This window comes from Trichomonas vaginalis, chromosome V (genome assembly GCF_026262505.1).
Source record: "Trichomonas vaginalis G3 chromosome V, whole genome shotgun sequence".
Lineage (NCBI taxonomy): Eukaryota > Parabasalia > Trichomonadida > Trichomonadidae > Trichomonas > Trichomonas vaginalis.
Genome location: NC_067207.1, coordinates 15,857,432 through 15,874,227, shown reverse-complemented (window position 1 = coordinate 15,874,227; position 16,796 = coordinate 15,857,432). Strand labels below are relative to the sequence as shown.

Genomic DNA, 16,796 nt, shown 5'->3' with positions numbered 1-16,796 from the left:
TTCTCAAATTTGAGAACTTTACACCAAAAAATTTCTTGAAAAATAACGGGTCTTGTCTTGAAAAAGTAAAAGACTTGTCTTGAAAAAGTAAAAGACTTGTCTTGAAAAAGTAAAAGACTTGTCTTGAAAAAGTAAAAGACTTGTCTTGAAAAAGTAAAAGACTTGTCTTGAAAAAGTAAAAGACTTGTCTTGAAACAATGACCGACATAGACCCAGCAGATGAGGCAATCTACCTTATAGAGATAAATGAGCTAGTTAGGAACTACCTGAGCCATCTGAAGTCAAACAGGACCATTGCAGGCTGGGTGTCTGGAAGAGGTGCGCTTAAAATTGAAATTGACACCGGAATTGTCCTGCAAATACCAGAAAACACTCCTTTCGACGACATAAAGCAAGCAAAGAAGGAAGCCATTATAAAGTTCTTTGCCAAGCGTCCTTGGATACTACTTCCAAACAGAGAGAACCCTTTCCCAAGAATTCCCCACATTTAAATTCAAATTCGAATAAAAATTTTTTTACTTCATGCAATGTTTTATTTCTGTGCCGTCTTCAAGTATACCCCAATACTTACGCTTGGAGAGGACATGAACTTCGGTGAAAATTTTGTCCAATTTGAATTGACCCATCTTTTCACCGACTAAACCCATTTCAATGAGTTTGTTGTATCCTTCTTCGTTCGTCATGAGTGCGTCAATGTTCTCATAGTAAACCTTCACTTTGGATTTGACTTCGGAGAAGAATTTGTTGTAGTTGTCAAGGACTGCCTTTGCGAACTGAGGATAGGACCAATGTTCGACAATAGGTTTTAATGTGGTTACTAAGCCACTTTGACCTTGAGTGAATTCGTACTTCAAAACAAAAGGAGAAAACCTTTCAACAAAGTTGTCGACCTTCTCATAATGTTTACTCTTCATCTCTTGAGGTTTCTTAATGGAATATCCCCATGTCGAATTCATAAGCAATTTGAGTGTCATTGCAAGTTTGGGGTTTGAAGCTTTCCTAATATCATAGAGTTGTTGTATGACTTTTCCAACTGTATAGTTCCTTCCTGGGAACTCACCATCTTCGTTTGGGATTCCAGTCGGAATATATTGGACAAATCTCATGTACGCAGCGTTAAGGTCGACATAGTATATCTTTTCATCTGAGTCGAACTTGTCGCATCCAATCGGACCAGTTTTTGGAAATTCAAGCGAGTCTCTTATCTTCTGAGAAACTTCTCCTGTTATCTCATAAACATCGTCGAAGCAACCTGTTTCATATAAAACCTTCTGACCTAACTCAGATGCTCTCCAATACAATTTGACGTCAATTGGATGTCTCAATGGAAGTTTGTTTATAGCATCTTGAAGTTCTTGCAACCTCATTGGAAGTTCTTCTGGTTCAGGTTGGTATCCGAACAATCCAACTCCTTGTGGAATTGTGTACTTCTTTTGTACTAGAACTTTGTCTGGAACAACTTTTGGTCTTGCTAACAGTGAAAAGTTTGTTTCGTCTTTTGGTACAAAAGTTTCTGTCAGCTTGTCATCTGGAATTGGTTCCAACAAACCTTTCTCGAAAAGAATGTTTACAGCTCTGACAATGTTGCACTTGCCTTTTCCGAACATAAGACTTTCGTTCAACATGAAGTGGTTGTGGACAATTACAATCTTCAACCATGGTAAGTCTTTGTCAACAACATAGTCGTCATGTGAAGAACCTTTAGCTGTAGGTATGTTGACTCGGATATTGACATTTGCCAACGGTGCAACTTTTGCCAATTGACCTCTAAGAATGTACCTTGTCTTCACACATGACTCAAGATACTTCATCTTCTCTTCTGAAACAAGACCAGAGTTCCTGAGACATGTAAGAATACAAGGTTCATTGACAATTGTTTCAATTGAATTGTAAATTCCATACCTTGTCAAGTCAATGTCAGACTTATTTATGAACGGGAAGTATCCAGCATGTTGTCTGACTGCTTGAGGGTTAGGTTGGTACCATTCGAACTTGACACTTGCAATTCCTTCAATTGCATTCAAAATGTCTGAGTCGGAGTCAAACATTTGTTCTCTCTTTGTAGTCTTGAAAGCGTCAAGAAGTTGTGCGGCTGTTTGTTCATTGCCATGCGCATAGTAAATGTGACCATCTAAATCTGTTACGGTTAGTCTGAGATTGTATCCTTTCTTATTTCCGTCTTGTATGGCAGCAAGTACACCCATGAAGCCTTCTTTGTTCTTTCCTTCGTCAAAGTTTACTGTAAAGGTTCGACCAGATGTAATTTGACTTCTAACTTCACGATACTTTTCATATGCATATCTTGTTCTTTCCATGGGAGCATGTGCGTCTTCACCTTTTCCTTTTTTCCTTCTCAAAGGATGCAATTGTTCGTCATGTTTCCAGTAGAATCTGGCAAAGCCGTCGTGTCCTTCAACTTGCGGCTCAGAAACATCGAAAGGCATGTCCATAAGTCGCTCTTCTTCTAACCTCTCTAATCTGTTTGGATAGTTTGCGCGTGCTGTTTCTAAGTCCATTTCGTAGCGAAGACCAGCCAGTTTGTCATAGACTTTTATGGGTCTTCCCTTCCTATATTTAAAATTCTTCGAAACTCTCCAACCATATCTTTCTAACTCTGCTTTTATTCTAGCAGATTTTCTATCCATTCTATATGGGGGCATTTTTATAAAAATAAAAAAATATTTTAAAATGGTATGCCATATAGCTTCTTGAATTTGTTAAGATGTATTTGAACGTATTTTCCATCTGTATCTCTAGCGTTTACATGAGCATAGCCCGCCTTAGTAAAACATACTTGTAATTTCCTATAGTTTACGCCGGTATAAAAGTAGAAAGAGTCTTGTTCTTCGCTATAGTAGTAAAACTCAAACGTATGCTCGCCATAGTCTGTAATTTCAATTGCTTCATCTTCTAGTTCGTCGACAAATTCGAATACAATATCTCGAAATTTGCCTATGTTCTTATTGTTTTCAGAACAAGTGACCCAACGCAAGTTTTCAAGTCTATTGTCGTTTCTTATATGGTTTATATGGTCTACAAAAGGTAAATTGTTAGGGTTCGGTATAAAATGAGTTGCAATGACAACATGTTTAAAATAGTTTTTTCCACTCATCTTCATATTAGCATATCCGTCATTTCGCTCCCATTCGCTTAAAACTCTTTTTGTCTTTTTGTTTCTGACTTCAAAAGGCTCACAACAGTGAATTTCATATTTCTCATCTAACAAACAAGTTTTCCAACGGTCCTTTCCAACAAACTCAACGTACATTTCAAATAAAATAAAAAAATATATTTTTTAAAAAAATGTTTTTATTTCATGCAATGTTTTTCTTTACTTTACATAACCACCTGCTACCAAAAGCCTTTGACGCCAACCCATACCAGCTAATGAAGGTTGAGTTGGTTTAGTTTGGAAACTAAACTTTGGTTTTGGTTTATCTTCAGTTTTTGGTTTTTCTTCTTCTATCGGTTTTTCGTCACTTTTCGGTTCCTCTGACTTTACCTCACTTGCAGGTATGGTTGTGTCGTTAACATCTTCATAAATATCATATGCCATTTGTTTTTGTTTTCCTTTCAACTTTTTGTGTTTGTTGTAAAGTTTAGAATATTTCGACTCTAAGTCAATGAGATGTTCTATAATGAACTGTTGGTCAGTGAAGTAAACTTTTCCATCTGTTGTCTCGAAAGCTCCTTCAGACTTCAATATTTTATTTGTGAGAGTCTGTTTCTTTTTTGAGATACTAGCCGTTCCATTTCTATGAAAAGTGACTTTATAGTTAGGGTTTGTATTTCCAGACCTGGCACTTTCTATTATTGAATTTTTCTCTTCATCTGTAAGTTCTTTGACAGGTTTTGACAATGGTTCTGAACTTTTTGTTTGTGGTGTCAAATCTACCGTTTCAACTTCTTCGGTCATTTCATCTCAGTAAAAATTTTAGTTTGTTTTGTTTTCAACTGGTTGTTTAGGTTTTTTAAGTCGGTCTAAAACTTCCTGAGGTATAGGAAGAACTTGACAAACACGTGGTTGTGTAACTGCTGGAAGTCGACAAATCCATCTTGAGCCCATTTGTCTTAAAGCTGTATTGTTCATTTCATCTCAGTAAAAAACTTTACATTCCCCACGTTTGAGGCGGTTGCGGTTGGTTATTGTTTACCCACTGTTGTGCATGGTTATATCCTCTGTTAAAGAATCTTTCACCTTGGTCCATATAGTGTCCTGCTTGGTTATAGTAGTCATTTGCTTTGTTATAATAGTTTCCTGCTTGTCTTCCTACATTGTCCATCCATCCTTGAACTTTTCCTCTTGTTTCAGGATTTGGAATAAGATTTGCTGCATCTCGTGCTACATCCCAACCTTTCTGTACAGTTTGTATAATAGGTTGTGCTTTCTCTTTAAGTATACCTAATGTACTCAAAATCTTCCTTCCAACTCCAAATACACCTCTGGCTATTGTTCCCACTGCGGGCAAAAATCTGGATGCAACTCCTGCTAATGCGCCAAATAAACCCATTTCTTATGGGTTAAAAAATGACGAATCCAAACAAGGACCCCTATGTTTCTAAGGCAACAAAGAAAGCACTCATGATAAAAATCTTTAGTTCAACACCAAATGCTTGGTTTATGGATATCTTGGAAAACATTCCGAGGTATAGAGAAGATGGACCTCCATACTGGCTAATATTTGTCGGTCAAAACACAAGATACTGTGAAGCCATACCATTATGGTCCAAAAATATTTTAGATGTGAAAACTGCTTTGACAATATTCGTTGACAAATACCATCCAACAAAACTGACATCTGACTGTGAAAGTTCTTTCAAATCAGATGATGTAAAAACTATCTGCGTTCAAAAATGTAAACCAATATTTCATTGTCGACCAAAACCATTCTGCTCTTGGTGTCATTGACAGTTGTATAAAAATCTTAAGAGACTTAAACCAACCACAAGGTGGTGAGGTAGATGAAATGTCATATGACGACAAGTATAGACACTTTTCCATGGCAAAGATGAGACAAGTTTTAAATATTTACAATAGCCGTAAACAAAAAGGTTTGGGAAACCACTCCCCCGAAGAAATGAAAAACAACCCCGACTTAGAGAAAGACTATATATTTAATAGTTTAGTCAAAAGAGACAAACAAGAAAGAATGCCAGGCTTCAAACTTAAGAAAGGTGACAAAGTAAAAATAGAAATACCTAAACGCGACCCATATGAAAATACTATTGACTATGACAACAATGGGAACTCGACAGGTACTCGCATTCGTGTTCGTAAAAATAGAAGAAAGTATACAAGAGAATATTATGAAGTTTTAGGCAAACATGGCAAAATGTACACACTGCAAGCAGAAGATAAAACTACTATTGTCAGACCTCGTTTCAAACTTGTCAAAGTTCAAGGTGGTATACTTTCAAAGACAGTTCCTAACAAATATAAGACAACTCCAGACGAATATGCTAAAGAAGTTGAAAATGACGACTAAGCAATTCTATACCATGCGTAAACTGTCATGTAAGGTGGCATGTAGTCTTTACTCTGTCCCGTTGTTTGCGTATATCCTGAAACGAAATGTGTATGGTTTCCTTCTCCCTGCGTGTCATCCCAGTAACAATTTATAGCAAACTTAACGTCGTCTTTAACATCATATCCTTTACCTTTTGTCATTCCTGACCAATCCCAATATCTATGCTTATGCCAACCTGCTTGAGATGTACTTAAATCTATGTAGTGACTATGTGCAGGTAAGTTTTCACCTGAAATCGTTTTACTTCCACCTGTTTCCTTTGAAGAGTTTGCACAATACAAAAACCTGTCGACTATTTGTTCCCATGCACCAACACCAAACATTGCTTGAGGACCTCTTGCTTCCATTGACGTGTAAATAGAACCTACTGGGTTCATTAAATCAAACATATGAGATATTATAGGATTGTCTCTTTTGAACTTAAAATATAGTGCAACTATTTCAGGTTTCTTCTGGTTCATGTCAGAATATTTTTTATAATATAATCTTATGTTTTCAGGGTAGGTAAAGTCTTGACTATAATATTTATTTCTGTCATCTGTATAATAGTATACTATTCTCGTTTTTTCTATTGCATTATATCTTTTATATCTATAAAAATCTAAATATAATGTTAGCTTTTGTTCATCTACATGTGGTGTTCTGACGTCATCTCCATAGTCATAATAATATGGTGCTGGAGCTGGGTCAGGCAATGTCATATCTGTCATTTCATAAACTCTTAAATATTTCTTTTGTTCGTCTCCATATAAGTTTAAGTAGCAGTTGTTGTCTAATGGAACTTTAACTTGTGTACCATCGTTCTTTTTATAGCTTACATACATTTCATTGTTATTTTTCGGAATGAGTTTATACCGTGTACCATTTTCTAAGGACTGTACCAACTGCCATCTAAAATATTTGTTTTCTTCATTGACAGAAAAGTCACCAACAATAGTTTCAATATTTTTTGTTCCTAGCAAACTTTGGTATATTTCATTGACATATGTTTTATCTGCTTTATTTTCAAGGCTAACGTTTAAGTCTGTTATTTCAGAAGATGTATGTGTATGTCCAACGTCACTTTTCCTGTTTAAGGTTTCTTGTAAGTTTGTAATATTTGCAATGGTATGTGTATGTCCAACGTCACTTTTCCTGTTTAAGGTTTCTTGTAAGTTTGCAATATTTGCAATGGTATGTGTATGAGTCTTTTTAGAATATTCGTTTTCAGCTCTTGTCACTTCACTTGACATTTTATTGTCAACATATGTTTTGTCAGCTTTGTTGTCAACATCTGCTTTCGTTGCATATGTTGCATCTGCTCTGTCATGTTCTTCTTGAACTTTTTCAATGACATACTCTTTGTCAGCTTTGTTGTCAACATCTGCTTTCGTTGCATATGTTGCATCTGCTCTGTCATGTTCTTCTTGAACTTTTTCAATGACATACTCTTTGTCAGCTTTGTTGCCAACATCTGCTTTCAAAAGAAGTTCATCTATAGGTTTCTCGTTTAAAGTTCCTTTTGTTGGATTTATACAAACAGTATGGTTCTTACTGTCTTGAAACAGAAACTCATCTGTCATTGGGTTTATCGTCAGTTTTAAGTTTCCTTCTTTCAATGACTCAGATATCTTAGAATAGTTTGAAAAGTTTGTTGTGTTCTTATTTAGAGCTTGCAAAATGAGTTGTCGGTTGTGTTGTATTTCTCTCATAGACGCTGTTTCTTTCGACATTTTTATTCTAGATAAAATATGCTTTCAATAGAAAAAGAAAATTCAAGAGTTGCTACAACTAAACCATTAGATGAACTTTTTACTAACGTAGGTCAAAAGTTTGAGACAGAGACCGTAAAGCATGAAGGCTATCGTTTTGACTACCCATTAAGATGGTTAAGAGACCCATCTGTCACAAAAGCTATTGGCTTTCGTAGAATGAAGTTCATTTCAGAAGCCATACATGGTTTCCCATTTACGGTCGGTTTTGAAGTTCGATACTATAACAAAGAAAAACGTACGTATGAGAAATTTGAACAGGGAAAACTTTTACAAGTGAATTTGCTTGTAAACTTAGAAACAACTCTTCAAGCTTTTCAAGAAAAAATAAACGATATCTATCTCGAATATGCAAACCAGTATAACATTGACGAAGGAGAGTACCATCTCGATATTTTATATGACAGGAAAAATGCAACTGTTAAAATCAATAAAATAGAAGACCTTGGAGAAAACGTTTATATTTCTACAAAATATAACAACTTGGCATGGCATAGATTTATGAGGATGTTAAATCAGCCTGCATGGTATCCAGTACACCCGGACTATTATGAAGTCGAAAACCCTAATGGAACATATGAAAATGTTTTCGACTCAGATGCTATTATAGTTCATGCTTCATTTTCTGGCGCACAAAACTCTTTTTTATGCTTGGCAAATGACTTTTACGAAAAACCTACAAAGCTATATGAACCACCGAGTGGAAGTATTTCGGATTTTCAAGTATGGTTTACAACAGATGGAAGAAAGAGAATAGTTCCATTATACCACGCGTTTTACTTAGAACTTAGTTTCATATACAACTACTATCGAACGGTAAAAATATAATTTTTAATACGGTTGAGGTGTTGGATTTGGTTGCCAACTAGACTGTGGTGCAGGTTCAGGCTGTTGTATAACAGGAGCTTGTTCTTCTGGTTCAGGGTCTTTAGGTATAATACCAACGAACTGACCTACTCTTTTGCCAATATTTTTGACTCCGTTCCAAATTCCTCTTCCTACGGTTTTTATTCCATTCCATATACCTCTTCCAACATTTCGAAAGAAGTTTCCAATACTACTGAAGAAACCCATTTTACTATATGTAAAAATCTAATGTCCGCCTAGTCTCTTACGTTTCCTGTTGAGTTCCATAGCATTCTTTAACTGGAGCTCATACATTCTGTTTCTCCTCTGGTAGAAAACATACTCTGGGTCAACTCCTGTGTTCGCGTCATCTGCATAGAGTTGTTTATATCCCACTTCAGGGTTTGTATAAAACTCTTTCCATCTCATATTTGCATACCATGGTGGCAAACCTAACGCAGCGTCATTTGACATGGCAGTTTGCATTTGTACATCTGTTGGCACTTGACCATAGTTTGCCATTGCAGTTTGTATTCTAACTTCATTTGGAATATTCTCTGGGTTTGGTTGTCCAGGTTGCTGTGCATTCGCTAAGTTCTGTGCGTCCATTTAATATTAGATAAAAATATCTCTTACGAGTACATATACTGAACATTTGCAGGCATTGGTTCATCTTCATATTCTCTATATCTTTCTGCCACGTCAAATAAATAAATGACACAATGGAAAAAACCTAAAACAAGTAGTCCTATTTCAAACCACATTTAGTTACCAATAAAATTTCTTTGTTATGACACTTTCTCCAGTTTATGGGACCTCTCTCATATTCTATCTTGTCATATATAAACTCATAGTCATGTATGTCCTCTAACCATCTCATAACGGTTTCCAAACCACTTTTATCGGATGTAAAGTAAAAGCATGGACAGTTATGTAAAACGTCTAAAGTTTCTAAAGAGTCTCTCAAAGTCCAGTCTACTTGGTATTGAAAATCCCATGTGTTATAGAACGGCGGGTCCACTATAAAGAAAACATTTTCCTTGTCTTTATATTTTTCATACAACTCTGTCCAATGACATCTCACAAACGAGTGTGGTAGAATTTACGAAAAAGTGACAGTAGAAAAAGTGACACTTAACCTTAAATTTCCAAACACTATTTTTTGATTATATTTTGTTATTTATATATTTATATATATATGTATATTTATATATGTATATATTTATATATGTATATATTTATATATGTATATATTTATATATGTATATATTTATATATGTATATATTTATATATTTATATATGTATATATTTATATATGTATATATTTATATATTTATATATGTATATATTTATATATGTATATATTTATATATGTATATATTTATATATGTATATATTTATTAGAAACTGCTTCATGCTGCATTGAGTATTGTTGAATAATTTGAAGTAGTGGTTTTTGAAATCAGCACCCCTATGAGAGCGCTGGCGACCGAAACACCACTAGTAAGATTGTGTATTAGAAACTGCTTCATGCTGTTTTGAGTAAGCTTCGATGTCTTTGTAGGATAGCTTTCTGAGAGCGAAACAAGATAGTGTTGAAAAAAAATTTTGAAAATCTGAGAGACTGTGCAAGAGCCAACGACCAAAACGCTACCAGTAAGATACAGCAGTAGTAGCTGCTTCATGCTGCATTGAGTATTGTTGAATAATTTGAAGTAGTGGTTTTTGAAATCAGCACCCCTATGAGAGCGCTGGCGACCGAAACACCACTAGTAAGATTGTGTATTAGAAACTGCTTCATGCTGTGTTGAGTAAGCTTCGATGTCTTTGTAGGATAGCTTTCTGAGAGCGAAACAAGATAGTGTTGAAAAAAAAATTTGAAAATCTGAGAGACTGTGCAAGAGCCAACGACCAAAACGCTACCAGTAAGATACAGCAGTAGTAGCTGCTTCATGCTGCATTGAGTATTGTTGAATAATTTGAAGTAGTGGTTTTTGAAATCAGCACCCCTATGAGAGCGCTGGCGACCGAAACACCACTAGTAAGATTGTGTATTAGAAACTGCTTCATGCTGTGTTGAGTAAGCTTCGATGTCTTTGTAGGATAGCTTTCTGAGAGCGAAACAAGATAGTGTTGAAAAAAAAATTTGAAAATCTGAGAGACTGTGCAAGAGCCAACGACCAAAACGCTACCAGTAAGATACAGCAGTAGTAGCTGCTTCATGCTGCATTGAGTATTGTTGAATAATTTGAAGTAGTGGTTTTTGAAATCAGCACCCCTATGAGAGCGCTGGCGACCGAAACACCACTAGTAAGATTGTGTATTAGAAACTGCTTCATGCTGTGTTGAGTAAGCTTCGATGTCTTTGTAGGATAGCTTTCTGAGAGCGAAACAAGATAGTGTTGAAAAAAAAATTTTGAAAATCTGAGAGACTGTGCAAGAGCCAACGACCAAAACGCTACCAGTAAGATACAGCAGTAGTAGCTGCTTCATGCTGCATTGAGTATTGTTGAATAATTTGAAGTAGTGGTTTTTGAAATCAGCACCCCTATGAGAGCGCTGGCGACCGAAACACCACTAGTAAGATTGTGTATTAGAAACTGCTTCATGCTGTGTTGAGTAAGCTTCGATATCTTTATCAGACCACCTTTAAATTAACCACTCACATTCTCACTGTGGTCCATCTAAAATTTGTAAGCTTTATGACATAAAATTATATTATATGCAGGATCCCACCTATTTCTTAATCTTTTTGGAATAAATGTTTTATAATATTTATCGATTGATTGTAATTTTTTGTATAAAAAAAGTTTTTTATTTATATTAAAAATATATTTTGTTAATGATATTATCTTATAATTTGTAAATAAATCTAGTAATAAAATAACTTTAATAGTTGGTGTCACTTTTTCGAAAATTCTGGTTTTTTCACGGCGGGTCCACTATAAAGAAAACATTTTCCTTGTCTTTATATTTTTCATACAACTCTGTCCAATGACATCTCACAAACTCTATACCCTCAATATATTTTTCTATGTCCTCTTTGAAAACATTTGTATAGTTAAGATATAAAACTTTTGACATAAGTGTTTCAATGTCATGAACTCTTATAGCACCACTATATAATAGTCTAGCAGATATACTATCCCAGTCTATATATTCTGCTTTTTTCAAAACCTCTCTTACAATATCTTTCTTATCTAATGGTATACGTTCCATCTTACCTATAGGTATCTTTTCTTTTAACTCTTTCAATATATTGTTAGTGTCTGGAATATGTTTGAGACGGTTCATATAGTTGTCGAAGTCATTGCATATAATCTTTGAGTCTGGGAATATTGTATGACATAAATGGGATATATAGAAACTTCCACCGAACAAATCTACAAATGTTAGACCATTCGGTAGTTTCTTAAGTTCTCTCAATATAATATCTTTACATCTACTCTTATTTCCAAAGAAGGGTAGTGGTGGTTTTGTAAAATTCATTTTATATATATAATAAAAATGTTTTTTCCTGAAAAGTGACAGAAAAGTGACAAAACATGAAAACATATATAATTTGTGAAAAGCTCCTGGAAGACCCGTATATAAGAACTTCATTTATACTAAACATCTTCAGGGCTAGAAGGCACGAAGTGCCTGGAAGCCCTCCGAATATAAACTTCATTTATACTAAACATCTTCAGGGCTAGAAGGCACGAAGTGCCTGGAAGCCCCACTACCTTTTTTTTTTTTTTTTTTTTTTTTTTTAATTCCCTACATATTTCAAAATATTCTATGAACATTTCAATTTTTGAAAAAAACATATTTTTTCCAAATATATTTATTATCATATTTCTAATAATATTTCCTAAAGCGTCACTTTTTACTTCCTCGATGATTATTTCCCTCTCAAAAAATTCAATAGCTTACATTTTGACAGAACTTAATATGTAACAGCCTGAAAATCAAGAAATCCATACAGGATTCATCAGATACTTAAATGAAATATTTTATTAATATCGATAATTAATGACGATAATGAAAAAAACTCAAAAAAAAACTAGTTGAATCGACAAAAAATGGAATAAATATTGAATATGCATCAATAATTGCTATTATATTCAAGTAAGATGAGAATAAAATAAGGACTAAGAAAGTAACTCATGATGTTTTTTTCAATCCAGGTCGAATATCAGATATAATTGATAATAATATAGAGAAACTAGGAAGTGAGATACCAGACCTTGAATGAAATTACATGATTTAAGCAAATTAGACTAAATGTACTTATTTCCTCATAAAGAGATTGTCACAGATAATTGTTGAAATTGAATTGAGAGCAAACAAAATTTAATTGAGTGTATTATTTTGAGGAAAAATTTTACATCGTTCAATTTAAAAAGATCAGAAAATTAGATAACCGGACAACTAAGATGAGCTCGAATACAATTATTAAACTTCATAAAAAGTTCAAATTGATTTTATTGTTTTGAAAAGAAAAATATTTCATTTAACTTTTTAGAAAAATAAATCTTAATGTTTTTTTATATTTTTGTTAATTGAAATATTTACAATGAATAAAGTTTTTTAATGAAATATACTCACTAGTATAATGCGATCAAAAATTAACTTTTGACAAAAAAATGTCAGAATGTAATAATATGTCAAATTGGATTTCTTAATGGTTTAATTATATATGCATTCCACAAAATAAGTTTTTAAATTTAATTGTAATATTCACGCACATTCGCCTATTGATTAAGTTAGAATTGCTATTTTCCACATGCTCGATTAGGATTCCTTTAGCCCTATAATAGTTATGACACATCCCCCTATCCCGATCAATTTATTTATGGATTACAAAAGATTTCATTTTAAATTGTGGTATTATTGAACGAAAAACTGTTTAATATATGGGGAAGCAAAAAATTATATATGAAATTGACCAGTTTCCATCGAAAAAAAAAGAAATAATTTTCAAAAAAAAATTAAGATTTAGTTACATTTCTTCGAGTTCTTTGGAATGTTCTACCATCATAAACACAAATGCCTTATGTTCTTCTCTGAATTTCTCCTCTAATGTTGGAATTCTTGCCTTTTCTCTTTCAATTGCTTTTTTAACTTCTTCTTTATAGATTTCTAAGGTTAATTCGCCACTTTCCTGCTTTGCAGTCATTTCCTGAATCTTTTCTCCAACTTTTCTGGCTTGATCTTCGAGACCTGGCTGAACAGGCATTTTATGGGACTTGCAGTACTTAACAATCTCAGTAGCGATCTCTTGGAACCTCTCGAGAACTGGTCCTGGCCAGAACAAGCTCAATTCCTCATCTGACATAATTCGAACTTCTGGGATTTGAATCTGAGGCTTTGCAGGCTGTTTGGCCGCTGGTTTAGATGCTGGTTTGGCGGCAGGCTTTGCGGCTTGTTTCGGTGGTTCTGCCGCTGGCTGATCTTGTTTTGGTGGTTGGGCCTTGATATTCAAATCTTGGCCGACAAGTAATGGCGACATGTGGTATTCGTAGGAATCAATAACGATTTTCTCTTTGACCAACGGCTTATTCACCAAAATTTCGAATTCAACGGTGGATCCAGCGACGGCAATCTTGTGTTGGGTCTTGATATCGCTGTTTAACTCAACAAGAGAGAAATGGGCCTGGCCAACTGGTTTGGATTTGCCAGAAGGGTCTGATTCAAGGGAAAGAATGCCTTGCTCGCTCTGGAACTTCTTGGCTGATGTTGCTGGCTTCAGTCCTGCGAAGTTTAATGTCTCTCCAACGTTGGAAGCGTTGACATAAAGTTCTTTGGTAAATCCTGGGATTTTGAAGCCCAATCTGTAGTTCTTCAATGTAGTAGTAACATTAATGACATGAATTGCGATTTCTTTTGCAGAAATATTCATATTTTCTGCTGGATATTCCCAAGTAATCAAATCTGTAGTGAGAAAACATGGTTCTGTAAGCTTGTGTATGCTGTCCTTGACTTGTTTAGCTGCTCTGGCTACTGTAAGTGCTGATTTTGGCTGTTTTCTGGTCTTTAATTCGGTTGCAATCCTCATAAGCTCTTTAAAGTCTTTATCGAGGACATCTGTTGGAGATTTTTCGATGTCGAACTCCGGTGGAATATTTATTGGGTTTCCACTGCTGATTTTATTCCACATGGCAAATGGAGGTACTGGTTTTGGAGTTTTATAAGCATTTATAGGTGGGAACTTTGCTCTCTTTCCTTGTACGACGAAAGGAGTCATATGTTTGATTCTTTCAAGGTATTCTTGGCAATTTTCTTTATCATCAGCGAATTCAATGTAATTTAAGACATTTGCTGCAAAGAAATTAAAGTAATCTTCATAGTTTGTGATTTGCGCGACGTCTTTCTTGTGGAATTTTTCTTTTGAACCTGAATGTTTCGCATCTTTCTTATCTAACTTGATTTTTGTTTCTTTGTTATCATTATCGTCTGGTAATTCATTAATTTCGCATTCTACGACTTCTTTAAGAAGCGCTTCGTCTTCATCATTCATTTCTACCTCAACCGGGGCTTCTTCATCTCCCTCATCATCGCCATCTTCTTCTGGCTCTGGTTCTGGCTTTGGTTTAGCCTTTGGAGCTGGTTTCTTCGCTTCTGGCTTCTTTTCTGGAGCTTTTTTCTTTTCTTTGGCCTGCATCATTTTCTTTTCATCCTCATCTAAATCGTTAATATCCATACCCATTGCCTTCAGCTCGTCTTCATCTAAACTGATATCATCAATATTTCCTTCTTCATCTAAATTTAGTGATGCGGGGTCGATGACTGCAGGGGCTTCTTTAGCCTTGCTTTTGCCTTTCTTTGGAGGTTCTATTCCGAGTGCTGCGTAATCATCTTCATCAAGTTCGATATCGTCCATATTTTGAATTTCAAAATCACCATCCATGCCTTCCATTCCTTCCATTGGTGGAAGTTCCATACCTGGTGGTAATTCGCTGTTTCCTTTCTTCGATTTTCCTTTTTTAGACATTTGAAATTGTCACTTTTTATATAATTTTTTGCCAACTCCTTTCATCAAGAAATATACTTCTTAATATTAAGCCATTTTGAAAGACTGTATTAATTTAGCAACCCTATGGATAGCTGTTTTATAAGGAAAACTCATTTAAATGAACTTTCATTTGCAACATCCATAATTTAATTTGTCTACATGTTTTTAGTATGAAACATCCTCTTTAAACTAGTGGAAAACTAATGGTTATATTCATTTGTCTTGTATTATGAATTTCGTATTTCATAACAGATTATGAAGCACTCAGAGCATAAACATATATGGTCATAATAATACCATTGAATATTATGAAAGATTGATTACTCTGAAACATAGAGACTTTATTAATTTTTTATATAAGATGATAATTAATCAATATTTTAGTAACTGATTATTATAATTAGAATAGGTATTTAAAATAATATTCTTTCATAGTAATAAAATCACTAATTATTGATTATAATTATCAAAAAAACTGTTTTTAACTTCAAATTGTTCCAAATTTTTTTTGAAAAAACAAATTCCTTATGAAATTCATAGATGTTTTTCTTCATTTTCTTGATTTCGAAAAAAATTTGGAATCTAAAAACATTTAGCAAACTCACCCACAGCTATAACTTAGCTAATTACCGCAAGTTCATCTGAAAATTGAAGATATTACGTATCCAATAGCTTCAAATTATGCATATCATCGAAAGAAATTTAGATAAAATGCGATACACTTCCATTATTTACCTTTTGTTCAATAATGATAATCATTTATGTTGAAAAGAACTATATATTTCAAAAAATTCAAAATTTTTATCAATAAAAGTGAACAAATGACTTCGAAAAACACACTGCAATCTGGGAAATAAATATTCTCAAAGAATCCATGTATTTCAATGCAATAACAAATATTGTATTGTTTTTGGGTTATAAATATAGGCCTACCTATTGTTGAAGTCATTTTTTATAATAGACTCATTGGTAATCAAGACCATTTTATCCTAAAACCAATATTTATATTTTTTATGATATTAATTGTAAAGAATACATTGAATACATGTAAAACATTATAGTATTTCCCAATTATATTAACTTTACATATACAAAAATACTACTTATGAAAAATATATTTGATGATTTTGAAAATATGTTCAAAGTATTGGAAAGGTGATTACTATATTTAACATTATTAGAAATGATAAAAATAGTTATGAGTTAAAGGTTTGGTATAATACCTAATTACCAGATATTAAGTTATTTTTGTAGACATAACAGATCCAGTCGTGTGTCGATATGTCATTAGCTTTTGGCAGCCCATGTGCAATTATCGATGATTTCCAGAAATTCGCTACAGCTAGTTTGTCATTATTTTTGGTGTCGAAGGAAGAAAAAAATGACAGATCTAAATCTTCGAAGGAACAACTGTTATACTTGAGAATATAGGCTTAACTTTGGTAATTTCCTAATTATATACATTGAGATATAAATACCCACTAAGGATTTAATGTAAATTCGATTTCTCATCCGATGAAATATAATTTTTTCTACTTTTATGGTACTTTCTTCTGCATTTCCCCTAATATAATGCATCATATGCATAATAAAAGTTTTCTCCTTAATTCGAAATAGATACAGATACCTGCAAATTCGGAATAATTTTTCGTATCTCCAAAACCAATCATAAA

General features: G+C 33.9%; 10 protein-coding genes and 1 pseudogene across 11 annotated transcripts, besides 3 other annotated features; 3 read left to right on the top strand and 8 right to left on the bottom strand.

Annotated features, from left to right (window-relative positions):
- Window positions 1-6,721: part of a mobile genetic element that runs on past the window's edge.
- TVAGG3_0344310 (uncharacterized protein) lies at window positions 198-491 on the top strand (the record flags this gene model as incomplete). Its single annotated transcript, XM_051230837.1, has 1 exon — window positions 198-491. One exon carries the CDS (start codon window positions 198-200, stop codon window positions 489-491), a length of 294 nt encoding a protein of 97 aa, XP_051100567.1.
- TVAGG3_0344300 (DNA/RNA polymerases family) lies at window positions 717-2,645 on the bottom strand (the record flags this gene model as incomplete). The annotated part of the gene is made up of 1 exon (XM_051230836.1): window positions 717-2,645. A coding segment is annotated over one exon (1,929 nt), but the record flags the coding sequence as incomplete, so codon positions are not given.
- Window positions 2,684-3,268, bottom strand: TVAGG3_0344290 (His-Me finger endonucleases family; the record flags this gene model as incomplete). The annotated part of the gene is made up of 1 exon (XM_051230835.1): window positions 2,684-3,268. The coding sequence occupies one exon, from the start codon at window positions 3,266-3,268 to the stop codon at window positions 2,684-2,686; it is 585 nt and encodes a 194-aa protein (XP_051100565.1).
- TVAGG3_0344280 (phage tail repeat-like family) lies at window positions 3,332-3,916 on the bottom strand (the record flags this gene model as incomplete). Its single annotated transcript, XM_051230834.1, has 1 exon — window positions 3,332-3,916. One exon carries the CDS (start codon window positions 3,914-3,916, stop codon window positions 3,332-3,334), a length of 585 nt encoding a protein of 194 aa, XP_051100564.1.
- On the bottom strand, window positions 3,935-4,090 carry TVAGG3_0344270 (uncharacterized protein; the record flags this gene model as incomplete). Its single annotated transcript, XM_051230833.1, has 1 exon — window positions 3,935-4,090. One exon carries the CDS (start codon window positions 4,088-4,090, stop codon window positions 3,935-3,937), a length of 156 nt encoding a protein of 51 aa, XP_051100563.1.
- TVAGG3_0344260 (uncharacterized protein) lies at window positions 4,110-4,511 on the bottom strand (the record flags this gene model as incomplete). The annotated part of the gene is made up of 1 exon (XM_051230832.1): window positions 4,110-4,511. The coding sequence occupies one exon, from the start codon at window positions 4,509-4,511 to the stop codon at window positions 4,110-4,112; it is 402 nt and encodes a 133-aa protein (XP_051100562.1).
- Window positions 4,583-5,486, top strand: TVAGG3_0344250 (annotated as a pseudogene). Its single transcript has one exon. A coding segment is annotated over exon 1 (904 nt).
- A 537-nt stretch (window positions 6,722-7,258) lies between the features above and the next one.
- Window positions 7,259-8,107, top strand: TVAGG3_0344230 (uncharacterized protein; the record flags this gene model as incomplete). Its single annotated transcript, XM_051230831.1, has 1 exon — window positions 7,259-8,107. The coding sequence occupies one exon, from the start codon at window positions 7,259-7,261 to the stop codon at window positions 8,105-8,107; it is 849 nt and encodes a 282-aa protein (XP_051100561.1).
- Window positions 8,108-8,110: 3 nt separating this feature from the next.
- Window positions 8,111-8,353, bottom strand: TVAGG3_0344220 (serine threonine-protein phosphatase family; the record flags this gene model as incomplete). The annotated part of the gene is made up of 1 exon (XM_051230830.1): window positions 8,111-8,353. One exon carries the CDS (start codon window positions 8,351-8,353, stop codon window positions 8,111-8,113), a length of 243 nt encoding a protein of 80 aa, XP_051100560.1.
- An 18-nt stretch (window positions 8,354-8,371) lies between these two features.
- TVAGG3_0344210 (uncharacterized protein) lies at window positions 8,372-8,734 on the bottom strand (the record flags this gene model as incomplete). The annotated part of the gene is made up of 1 exon (XM_051230829.1): window positions 8,372-8,734. The coding sequence occupies one exon, from the start codon at window positions 8,732-8,734 to the stop codon at window positions 8,372-8,374; it is 363 nt and encodes a 120-aa protein (XP_051100559.1).
- Window positions 8,735-12,026: 3,292 nt separating this feature from the next.
- Window positions 12,027-12,067: a mobile genetic element.
- Window positions 12,027-12,067: a terminal%2Cinverted (terminal inverted repeat of ISTv3 transposon ID:TVAGG3_0344200).
- A 1,037-nt stretch (window positions 12,068-13,104) lies between these two features.
- On the bottom strand, window positions 13,105-15,104 carry TVAGG3_0344190 (uncharacterized protein; the record flags this gene model as incomplete). The annotated part of the gene is made up of 1 exon (XM_001323144.1): window positions 13,111-15,102. One exon carries the CDS (start codon window positions 15,100-15,102, stop codon window positions 13,111-13,113), a length of 1,992 nt encoding a protein of 663 aa, XP_001323179.1.
- Between the last annotated feature and the right edge of the window lie 1,692 nt (window positions 15,105-16,796).